The sequence below is a fragment of the Miniopterus natalensis genome, chromosome 17 (assembly GCF_054644295.1).
Source record: "Miniopterus natalensis isolate mMinNat1 chromosome 17, mMinNat1.hap1, whole genome shotgun sequence".
Taxonomy (NCBI): Eukaryota; Metazoa; Chordata; class Mammalia; order Chiroptera; family Miniopteridae; genus Miniopterus; species Miniopterus natalensis.
The window spans coordinates 28760008-28772087 of record NC_142097.1 but is presented as its reverse complement, the minus strand read 5'-3'; the positions used below and the strand labels follow the sequence as shown (position 1 = coordinate 28772087).

General features: G+C 44.7%; 1 protein-coding gene across 1 annotated transcript in view; it reads left to right on the top strand.

The window, feature by feature from the left end:
* The window catches only part of CA10 (carbonic anhydrase 10 (inactive)), a 316120-nt gene that overhangs the window by 116264 nt on the left and 187776 nt on the right, over positions 1-12080 (top strand). Inside the window, exon 3 of the mRNA XM_016203365.2 lies at positions 1453-1595. Within this exon, the coding sequence (XP_016058851.1) occupies positions 1453-1595 (143 nt within the window). The remainder of the gene's footprint in view (positions 1-1452; positions 1596-12080) is intronic.

Sequence of the window (12080 nt, the reverse complement as noted above, 5' to 3'; positions counted from 1 at the left end):
ACGACAGGGAAGCCAACTCAGGCTCTTTAACCTAAAGGGAAGTAACCACCAGAGGCTTATTGGAATGGGCTAAACCAGATTAGGCGTTTGCCATATTTCACAGCGAAGCCCATAGTTTGCCATGGAAACATTCTCCTAAGAACCCAAGGACCTCCTTTTTAATATTTCTCCCCCTTCTGCCCAACAGTCGCCTGTAACAAATAAAAGGGTCATCAAATTTTGGATTTAGATGGGATTTGCCAGCCTCCCCTCTTGCCTTGGCTTTCTCCAGGCGTGACATAATCAGGAAGGACAGCTGCCGTAAGTGAAAGGCCTTTACTGAGATTGAGTCCCGGAGAGGGACAGGTGCATTTGAGAGGGCTGTGATTCGACTGTTAGGTTCCTCATCCGGAGGAATCAGTCCCTGGCTCCATGTGCACTGCTGCAGGGTTTGGTGCCCCTCCACTTAACCTCAGACCCCTGCCTGCAGTGTGGTCCTTGTTCTTAGGTGCATCTGCCTTCCTCACAATTCAGCATAAATCAGGGCTGGACGCAGGATGCGAATTCACTACACTGCTGATGGATGCTGTGGGTGGATGAGCGAATGATAGTTACATAATCTCAGGGGCATATGGAGAACATATGTGTCCCGAGCCTCAATGGAGATCCTGAGAGGGGCTGGAAAAGCTGAAGATACAGTCTCTGATCTTCACTGACATAAAATTAGTAGATTGGCTTACCCCTGCTCTGCTAACTTTCTTAAACAAAATAAAGTAGGCCTGGAAATTGCCATTGAAGTTTATATCAATAGATATTTTAATGTGATACTGAAGATGAGTAGACAGTTTCCCTTTGGATGTTTGTACTCAGCACGCAATGTCATTTTTTTCTGCCTATCAAATGAACAAATTCTTCAGCTGCTGATACATTAGCTTAATGACACGGTGCTGGACTAAACAAAGTCAAGTTGCCAAGCCCCTGTCTAGCATTGATTGAGGGTCATAAAAATAATTCATTCCCTCGGTTTGATCTTGACAACCCCCAGAATATCACCTTGTATATATCAAATGCCACTTTCTGCTAGATAAGACAAGGTCGATTCTCACGTATTCCTGCCAAATGGGAAAGCATTTGGAATCAACTCAGGAATTGCTAAATATTTGGTGTACCTCAGACATGTTGCAAGTATGATGAGGTTGACTATGCCACCTTCCCACTGAGGCATCGGTGCTAACTACTCATCCAAGGGGCCACAGGATGAACGGGTCTGACATAAGAAAATCTGATCTGAAAGATCATGAAGGTAGGACTTAGAGAAACTGACTAAGATTCAGGCCAGGAAAAGACCATAGCAACACCCAAGGATCTCTATGGATGACGCTTTGCTCTTATCACTTTTGTACCGTAGCTCTTGCTATGTTGTTTCCCCACCCTTCCACCCAGCCTGACTCTACGATTTCTTTTCGTTTCTAGTTCCTTCTTTCTGGGGATTGGTGAACTCAGCTTGGAATCTTTGCTCTGTGGGGAAACGGCAGTCGCCGGTCAACATAGAGACCAGCCACATGATCTTCGACCCCTTTCTGACGCCCCTTCGCATCAACACCGGGGGCAGGAAGGTAAGCAGTCCTGTTGCTTCCATTGTGAAGTTGAGGGGGGAGGGGGTGGCAATGCTGATTCTGAAAACCAACCCTCCAGGCCTCCATCTCTGTGATGAGTTTGTCTTCTTACCGGGGAATAATACCACAGACCTCAGGCCTTCTGCCAGCACATAGAATTAGGTCTAAACTGTGCTTTTTCTCCCTCGCTAGTCAGACCCTCGCATTTCTAATTACTTTGCACCCCCTGGAGGTTGCCTGAGTTTCTAGCCCTTCATACCCCATGAAGGTCAGAGCACAGAGTTGCCTCCTCTGTGTATCATGCTGGGAAAATCCTTTCCCCCAGAAACCTCTATACTGGGACTTCTTTTAACCTGAACAAAGCGAAAATAAAATTTTCCACAAAAGTAAAATCAGACGTTTATCATCCTGGAAAGAAAAACAAACAAAAATCACCCTAGATGATTTACAAGAAAATCAATAATTCATCTTCCTCGAAGCATCCTGCTGGCTGAGAATCCTAGCTCCTGCACAGAAATGCTGAGCTGTGCCCTGTGGGTCTCACACCAGCATCCCTCTCCTCCCCCGCCCCCATGATGGGCTCCTCCTTTACTTATGGAGGGGCATCACATGATGCCCATGGCATCTTCTCATCACTGGAATCCAGCATTTCTCTTGCTGGTTCATTTCTACTTGGCACCTTTTACCATTGAGAAGATTGTTGAAGGTGGGGGGAAAATGCACTCACAGAAAATTGTGTTTGACGGTGACTTAGCTGTTGGGAACTCAAAAGAATGGAAGATCATTGGTGAGCAAGACATTGATTGGGGTTACAGTTATGGACAACTTTTGTTACTATGGGTGGCTGGTTCTCCAGGGCTTGGGTTCCTTGGACTCTGCTCTCTCCTCCATGTATGCAGTCTGTTCACCTTACTTACCATGGAGCTTATAAGTAATTTGTTTCCCTTCTGATCTATTGGAATATATTTTTCTTTTATCACATAACTGTCACCCCCCCAAATCTAATGACTAATTAAAGTGTTGTTAATAACCTTGGCTTAGGTCATAACGCAGGTTATAACAGACCTTGCATGTAGCTAAGACTGTTTAGCTATGTGGTATCTGTGTACTATTTTAAATATAACTTGGGAAGCATTTCTGTGGCAAGGTCCTATGTAGCTGATGTAGTTTATAGCTCTTTTTCCATAGAAAACTAACCTGGCCTAATTATTGTTCCATTTTCAGTGTTATTTTTACAATCCCCAAAAGGAACATGTTGTGGGTTCTACATACACCTCTCTCTAAAAAAGGGGATCATTCAAGTCAAGTCATGAGGATAGATAAGTTCACTGACCAGTATCTAAGAAGGGCAAGTGGCCATTTTAACGAAATACTCAATTTGTCTTTCTTTCTTAGAGAGGGTGATGGAGGGAATAATTGTATTCCAGGCAAAGGGAAAAGCCCAAAGCAGAATGAGGGTTGGCAACTGGTTTCCAGAAATTATCTGAAAGGTGGTCAGCAAGGCTGAAACACAGAGACCAAAGAGGAGGCGGTGGGGACGTGTGGATGGAGGAGAAAGGCAGAGGCCGGATCCTGAGGCTGTTAGGAACTGGGCCTTTTTCCTAAGAGTTTTGGCAAGCATTTAAAGTGTTTTTAGGTAAAGGGTATATTTAGAGTGGGATGGGAAAGGTGGCGAGCTAACATAAATAATGGATATATAATTTTCACTTTCCAATACACCATCTTAGAGGAAAATGTGATATAAAAGAAAAAAAAACAACAACAACCTAATTTCAAGACAGCATCCCCCCTAAAGTGTATTGGGAAAGAAGGAACTGAGAGAAAGCCTGGTGGTAAAAATCACTCTTATTTTGATGTATTTTGGTGCTGACAAGTGATTTATTTTTTTTTAAATTCTCTATTCCGTAAAGTGTACCTGATCCAAGGCAATTTTCAAATGCATTGGAGTTTGGAATTTTGGAAACATTTACTTTTGACGATGTAAATATTTATATCTGGCAGGATTTGTGTTGTCAGCTGTTTGAAGAGCTGAGAACTGTCTGATGGGTCCCTTTGCATTTGTGAAAGGTGGGAAAAACACACAGAAGGTTAGCAGGGGAAATAACTGGTAGTGAAATGCCTAAACTGATAGACACTAGCGAAAACACGCTGGCGGGCCGTTTAAAAGGTGATTTTTAATGCGTTGGAGCCTTATTTTGGAAGTGAGGATTCAGATCACTGCTCTGAATTTAGTTTTGCCTTGAAGAAATGCGTACCCAACTCAAAAGGCTTCAAAGCCTCCCCGCGAGACTGGAGGCTGTGTGGGCTTCAGCGAGGTGCCACATTTTGAAGCCTGAGATCAGGTGGGTATCCGCATGTTAAATGCATCCCAGGCGTTATGTGTTTTATGTCGCATCTTTGTGCGTGAGCGTTACTCCTGCCCGCGTTTAAATGTTGCTTATTTACAAACCCACGCAGCAGCTCCGCCACAGTCCCTGCCCTGTGTTACTGCGTTTGTTTTAACGTGTTTGACCTGCTATAAGCTCGGCTGATGAACTGAGGGCTCTTCTGAGCATGAGCGAGGGCCGAAATTCAACCTGCTCACAAAAGTACAAAGAGTAATAATAGTCAGATGAGAATAAAACATGTTGTGTCTTGGGTATAATAGAGGATATTCATTTTACTTAAGCAGTGAGAGTTCTTCTGCCTTTTAAGTTGCTTACGTCCAATGGTAGTTGTTAAGCAGTGTTTGTTTTTTTCTTAATGGGAAGTATTTTTTTATCCAGTTCCCGACACATAGAGCTCTTATGGATAAAACCTTAAGTACCTTGTTTGTATTTCTTTTAGGACCTGGAACTTGGCCTGTAGTCTTACTTGCCTTCTCTCTTCCTATCAGATTAAGAGCGCCTCAAGATAAATGTGCTTTTATATTTTTATTTTATACCCCTGGAGTCATCTATGATCATGCTGGTTGATTTGAGTTGAACCATGATTACCCCTGATTATCAAGGAAAGGGGTTTTGTGGAATTAGTCAAAAGTTGCATTGACTTATGATGGGGAAAATATAGGAAAGTCCCATGATGAGGAAAGTAACCTCGCTAATCAAAGAATTTGTCACTAGAAACTAATGTTCAGGTTTGTTAGTAATTTCCCTAAAACATGGTGAAATACTAAGTTGGAAAAAAATAAGACATATGAATTGGTTTGTGGCTTAAAATTTTTACCACTTCTCTATTTTTACTTTTCCCCATGAACCTGACAGCAAAATTTAGTTGACCACAATAAATCATTGCAATTCCTAAGTATGTTCTGAAACCTTTTATGAGTGAGGTTTTATGTTATATCAGGGGAGAAAGTATAGAGGTACAAAAGTTAAATGGCAACAACTGATTTAAATAACTATTTGAGATAATAGCAGAATAGATACTAAGGAAACAGGGAAATGATTAATTAGCAAATCAATCAATCAATTTGGCATTCATTTTAATGGGGCCAACAAGTTGGGTTGGTGAACCAGGCTTTAGGGAGGTGCTAGAATATGAGCTACCATGGAAAAGTATGTAGAATGAAATATAGTTGACAGGAGGGACTCTCAGTGTTAGATGTTCTGGCTCTATGTGTGCCACAGAAGCAAAGAATAGAGATGGATCCATTTTGCCACCTACATAGGTTGCCGCAGTGCTGGGTTTTATTGGGTGACTGATATGAAACTTGCACAGGTAAGTATTCTTATCCATTTGGAACTCATTAGCTGTCTTTAAGTACCATGCATGGGTCTTGCTACACTGACGCTTGGGGATGGAAATGGTTCCATAAGATTTTATGTGTATTTGTGGGACAGAGTAGATTTTTAAGAGTCATTGAAGAAGTGAATGGAGTTTGTACTCATCTGTATTTTGTGGTTTGATAAATGCCTTGCCTCGCCATATCGATAATATCCTTTCTCAGAAGAAAGCAGGAAAGAGACTTTTATTTGGATTTAATTCTAACCAACAAGGAAAAGCAGCTGCGTGGTGTGGAATGGACAGTAGTTCTCTGGGAGGTAGTGGATGTGTCATCTTAGAAGACATGGTGACCAAGGTTAGAAAAAGTGCCAGGCGTGGCTCCTGAGCCTTCCAAAGGCAGATGTTAGAAATAGCATCGTTAAAATAGATGTGGTCTCATTGCCTCATCGAGGATAACTCTAGAGGATTGGGAAGCTCTTAAAAATGAAATTATGGTAAGACAATTACAAATGATGCTACAAAAAAAGCAACTGGTAGGCGCTAAAGATGCAGATGTGGCTCCAGGGAGTTTTTCGAGAAATGATGTTTTTAGATGGCAGGTAAGAGATGTGAGAGAAAGGGCTGGGAGCCAAGGACATGGAGAGAGAGTAAACTGTAAAAGTGGTTTCAGAGAAAAGAATTATTACACTGCCTTAGTCCACCTGGGCTGCTGTAACAAACTACCACAGACTAAGACGCTTATAAAGAACGGAAATTTATCTCTCACGGTGCTGGAGGCTGGGAAGTCTAAAGTCAAGGCACCAGCATCCTCGCATTCTGCCGAGAGCCTGCGTCCTGGTTCAGAGCTGGAGCCTTCCCTCGGGCCTCACACGGTGGAAGGGACCAGGGAGCTCCATGGGGCCTCTTTTATAGGGCCCTGATCACAAGGGCTCTGCCCTTCTGACCTAAGCATCTCCCAAAGGTCCTTCCTTTCAACACCACCACCTTGGGGGTTAGGATTTCAACACGTGAATTTTGGGGAGACACAGACATGTAGACCATGGCAACTACCACCAGAGATGTTGTTGCTGTTTTCAAGAAAACAGAACCCCCACTTGACTTTCTCTGTCAAAGGGACTGATGCTCACTTTGGAATCAGCAGCCTGTATGTTGAGAGGTGAAGGGATTCTAATTCTTTGGATGACAGGATTAGAATTCAGAACCACCGCGCCATCATCCCCAATCCGAAAGGTTGAAATTCAGAAGGCGTAAAGGTAAAGCTTTGCTCTCAGGTATATATTTATAAAAAGCTGCACAGATTCAGGCGGGGCTAGATGTCCTGTAAAAGCACTATATGTATAAATATAGAGAAATTTAATGGGTAGTGTGCTCGGTATGAGCAAATAGCACAGGGAAGATGCCAGGAGACTCATTCAGCCTAATTCCATAGTACTACACAAGGTGCTGCGTCCGTGATAAATGAGGTCATTGTCCTGGAATAACCTTCACTGAGAGACAGTGTCAGGGATAATCCAGTCGGATCCTCAGTACTGATGGTCAGGTTAACTCGTGGAACAGACACTGAGAAAGCGGAGTACGTAAGAAGAGAAACAAAGGGAGATGGGAAGAATTACATGTTTTTGATTCAATTTCACCTCTCTGTCTGAAAGGGAAATATTTTCAGGTGTCCTTACTGGTGCCTTCTAATTGTACCTGTCCTGTGTAGCCTCAGACTCGGACGATTAGCCCTGGTGTTTGCAAGTGGCTTGGACCAGACTTCAGTTCAAAATAGGAATTCAAGCTATGTGAAAAGTGAGTGATTTCCATGTTTCATTGAGAACCCCGGCACAAAAAGAATCCCTGAAGGCCACTGGAGATCGAGAACTTGCTCGAGAACAAGCCCGAGCATCCGCTGAGACCTTGACTTGACCTGGGAACCCCCTTCCAACCCACAAACGCTTTGATTCTCTATGAGCAGCGGTTACACAGGACACATGGAATAGATCTGTTTGAGGCTGACCCCAGACTGGGATGGAAACCCTCCTAACGGAAAAGCCCCTTTAAACCCTAGCAATGGTTTGAAAGAAACTAGCACCTTCCTCTTGTCCATCAAAGTCGTTCCTCAAAGTTTCACGGGCAGGATTCTTTCTCCCTTAGGGTATTTTGCTCGGAGTAGCAAGAATGGAGGGTTCAGGGCAAAGTGACTGTTACAAGAAAGGACTTCAATTAAAGAGAAAAACTGAGGCCAAGGTAATTGTGCTTATGCTCAGAGCAGAGCTTTTCGCAGGCAGCGGAAGGCTTTGGTGCAGTGTTGAAAAGCGATGGAAGATTAGCCAAATGGGAAGCAGACTCGGAGCAGAAGCCCTGGTGCGGGGACTGGGTCTTCGCGTGCCATTGCCTCGCCCCGTTCTGGGCGGGGGACTCCCGCTCGCTGCCTTGGCGCAGTTCCTTGGAATGCGCAGCCCTTGACGTCGCCCAGAAAACCAGTGCGGACTCATTGGGCAAGTCTCCCAAGGAAACACCTGGCCGTTGGCTTCTAGTGCTTCATAGACGCATCTAGTTCTTCTCATTCTTTCCTCCTCTGGTGAGTGCCAGGCAGCCTTTGCTTTCCTCTGCTACTTCTTGGTCCTTAACTCTCTCTCTCCCCCTCTCCTGGTTTTCCTTCCCCTTCGCCATCTCTCTGACTTGCCCTCTTATCATTCCCTCCCTTTTCCAGTCCCTCTCTCTGTCCCCTCTCTCGCCTCTCCCTCTCTCTCTTTTCTCCTTGCCACTCTCCTTTCCTGTCTCCTGGTCCTCAGTACTCGACTCTTCTGCATCAGAGTGGGATAGGTTCTTCCCTCTCATATGCCTTAGGAAGACTGGCAATTGTACAATTTGGGTGACAACACTTAAGTAACTATGTGAGGAGATGGGTATGTTAATTAGGTTGACTGTAGTAATCCTTTTAATATATATATATATATATATATATATATATATATATATAGATTTGTTACAAATATCCATAGGAAATGAGTCCAGTGACCATGGTTTTGCCTCCTGAAGTACCATTCGGACCGAACTGACTGCCCCATACCCTGCCCTCCCCAAGCCCAGTTGCCACTAACTGGGCAGGAGGGGAAGCACTGAAGTGATCATATGGGACTCGGATTTCCTTACTGTCGTCCTAAGACCTCCTTTAATAATCTGCTTTCCTTGCTTGCCTCTAATCACATATTTGCAAAGGCAAGGTTGGCATATGGGTGCATATTTTGCCCAGTGCCTTGGCGGTCGCAAAGCAACATGCTCAACTTCTTTCCCAATTGAAGCCGCCACTCCGGAGGCAGGGATGCCCGTGTCCCTTTCACAGCCCAGCCCCTCCACCAGCCTCTTGTCAGTGATTCTGTTTCCAGCAGCACGCCATGTAACACCGTGAACACATACTATAAACATGGTTGAGAGTCCAGAGGGAGGAAATGGGGAGGAGCCGTTAGGCTTCTCCAAGGCAGTGATGCCCATTCGACACATTGCCTTTTAGTGAGTATTTTTGTGGGTTCTGAATCCAAAAAGTAAGAATCAGGGAAACAAAAAAAACCCACCTAAATAGGATTGAGGACATAGCCCTGTGCCGGGCAGGCTTGAGTCCACGCTACTCAATCAATTCCAAGTATTACCAGCATTTTTCTCGAGCGTAATATAGGACAACTGCCAAGCTTTCCTTTTGCGATTACAAAAAGGACAGATACTGGAGTGAGCCATATTTCAGCTCTGCGGGGATATAAAAAATGAACTGCTGAAAACGGCCCAGGAGGAATGAATAGCAATAAGATATCAATGTCATCTGTATACTGATGTGTGATGAATTTCCAAAAGGCTTAATGGTACGATGCTATGATGTATAAGGGCTTCCTGAAAGTTAATAACTGTAAGCTACCCACTCGGAAGAATGTAATGGGGGAAAATAAGCGATCACGTATAATAGATAAATAAGTGACTTCACTAATCCTCTCTAGTGAACGGTCCTGTGTGTCCCGTATCGCTACCTTCTGTGATTAGAAATATAAAATTAAAAGGATTGCGAAGATACGAGAAGGTCAAATGTTACACCAACATCCCTAACGATACGTTTGGTAAGGCCTTTAATTTGCCTTTTCATAGCCCGGGACCCATAGAGCTGCAGGAAAAGGTATATACCTTGCTCGCCTTTCAGAGGTGAATTAACACCTGGAGCCCCTTAATGCAGATTCAGATGGGAGCAACGAAATCTATTTGGATGGAAAGTTACCATGGGGTGTGCCATGTCCCCCATGGATTGTGTGCTTTCACCCTGCAGTCCGGGCTCCTTTGGCCCTCTGATTTTTATGGCTGTGGCTGACAGCTTCTGGTTCGCAGCAAAGTGCATGATATAAAAAAAAAAAAAATACTCGATAAATGTTCATTGAATGAAATGATAAATAGATGAGTGGGGAAAAAATGCCCCAGATCCTGAAATCACAAATAGATGGAAGAAGAGAAAGGAGCTGAATGTACTGAATACCTACTCCCTCGATTTACACATAAGTATTCTATCTCATTTAATTTCCCAAACAGCCTGAGATGGTCAATTTCACACACCAGGAAAGTGAAATATTAAGTAATGTGCCTAAAGTTATAGGGATGAGAGGGAAAATAGCCGAGTTTCAACTTTAGGTTGTCTGACGGCAATGCTGTGTTCCTTTCCAGAATGTTGCACTAAAGCTGAAGGCAGGGGAGGAATATTTTCCATCTGTATCAAGGGTTTAGGAAGAAGAGGGCATGGGCTCGGAAGAGCCCTGACCTCCAGCAGGTTTTCTTGGCACAACTTGCAGGAATGAGCCGGGTGCGCACCGAGCTCAGCCCGTTACTTTCAGCTGTGCAGCCTGGTTGTTTGGCTCTAGCATCACACATGCTTTATCCTAAGAGGTGGTGCTGTAGGCCTGCACCTTTGTTATCTGGCTGCCGCTCTCTTCCCTGGCAAGGTGGCAAACACACACTGAGTGCCGTTTCCGAATGGGCGGTTAACTTTCCTACATCCTGCATCACAAAAAGTACCACATAAAATGCCCGAGATAGTTATTGGCATCATAGACCGGATCTGGCAGCGATAGAGTCAGGGGGAAGACATACAGTTTTAATTTCTAGGACACAAATATGTGTATTTTCTCTCTGCGTAGAGGGTGGCAGTGTTTTCTCTGTCACCTGCTTTCTCTCTCTTCTGCTCTCTCTCTCTTAATTTGTGATGAGCACACACCTTGGTGTTTCTGCCTCTGGGTTATTCCCCCAAAGAACAGGAATTGTACTGCAGAAACCCCGATAGGCACATTTCCAAGTTCTCAGAGCAAATAAAATTAAAAAAAGTCTCAAGTTACGAGCCTCAAAGGACTGGCCAGCGTAACCGGCCTGTCTCTGCTTCTCCTAGGCAGTCATCGTTTCAGTCATCTCATACGATGTGCATAATTTAACGGGGCCAAGCTGCCACGTCCCTGCCATTCATTTCTCAGCCTGCCCTTACTTCTCTGGATAATAACAGTGATAACGGATGGAGATTTCAAGTTTGTTCGTCTCCACATCCAGTGTGAAGGCTGCAAAGAATTCCAAGGTGACCTTCAACCCTCAAGTCACACCAAGAATAGAACAAGGCTTGCAGTGGCCACAGTATTTAGCTCAGCGCCCCCACTCAAGACCTTTGCTGGGAGCCACCCCGGCCTCCCGGGCCTCTCCCCTTGCATGGTCCTGGGTGACACATGCTCCCTGGGAGGCCGATGCCTGTGGAGCTGGGATCGCTCCTGCTCCTCTCGCCCCCAGGACTCCACGCCGCTCTCGATGGCACTGCTGAACCATGACACCGTGGCTCCCATCCTGGCACTGGGGTATCTCCAAGGTCGAATGGTCTGACCTTGAAGGGACTTCAGCCTTCTGGTGAGTTTCCCGGGAGATAGCATGGCTTTTCAGTTTCATTGGAGCCTGTGACAAAAAGTTTAAAGCAAGATCCCTGGGGATTGTCTAGAAGCCATTTAAGTGACCACTCCCGATGGGAATCAGAAGGCTGCTCCCAGTCACCGACAAAAGGCTGCCTTGCCCAAGACATATGTCTGTAGAACTTTTGTTCTCTGAGTAATCCACTCAGCCTCCAGTCTGCCAACTACCAATAATTGGTACATTTCCTCTCCCTGTGTTTCTTGAGATTCTGAAGACTGAGAGTCACTGTCAGCTCCCAAGTCCCTTTTACTGTTTTCTGAGAGTGCCCTGAAACCTTTATGTAAATGGGCTCTTAGAGGCTAGAATTTATGCCTTGTCATTCTAGAGAAATGCGAATTAGACTAAGCTTGTACTTAACTTGCTGTGCAGAAGAAATTTCTCCCCACCTCTTGTTCACTGGGAGGAAGTTTTTCTACATGGATGCGCTCCCCCGGGGCCCCTCCGCTCTCCCCTGCCCCCTGCTGGGGGTGGGGGGCAAGGCCGCAGGGTGGAGCATGGACAGGTGAGCTCCGAGCCCCACGAATTCTCTTTAATGCTATTAACATGAATGCTGTTAGGATGTGCTTTGAGTTTTAGATGGATATTTTATCCTTTTGTTACCAAGGCTTTTCAAAAGATAAAGTATACATTTTCCTGCATGGAGTATATGGAAGTTCAGTAAAATATGATAATGTTGCCTCACACGCTCTTCTCCTGGGTATGATATCAGGAAAATGTTTTCCTCTGACAGCCTCTTATAATAGATGAAAATATTTCCTCTCGCTGCACACACAGTGCCAGGTTTGAGGCATATTATTGGAGTCAGGTAATCTGCCTCTGAAATAC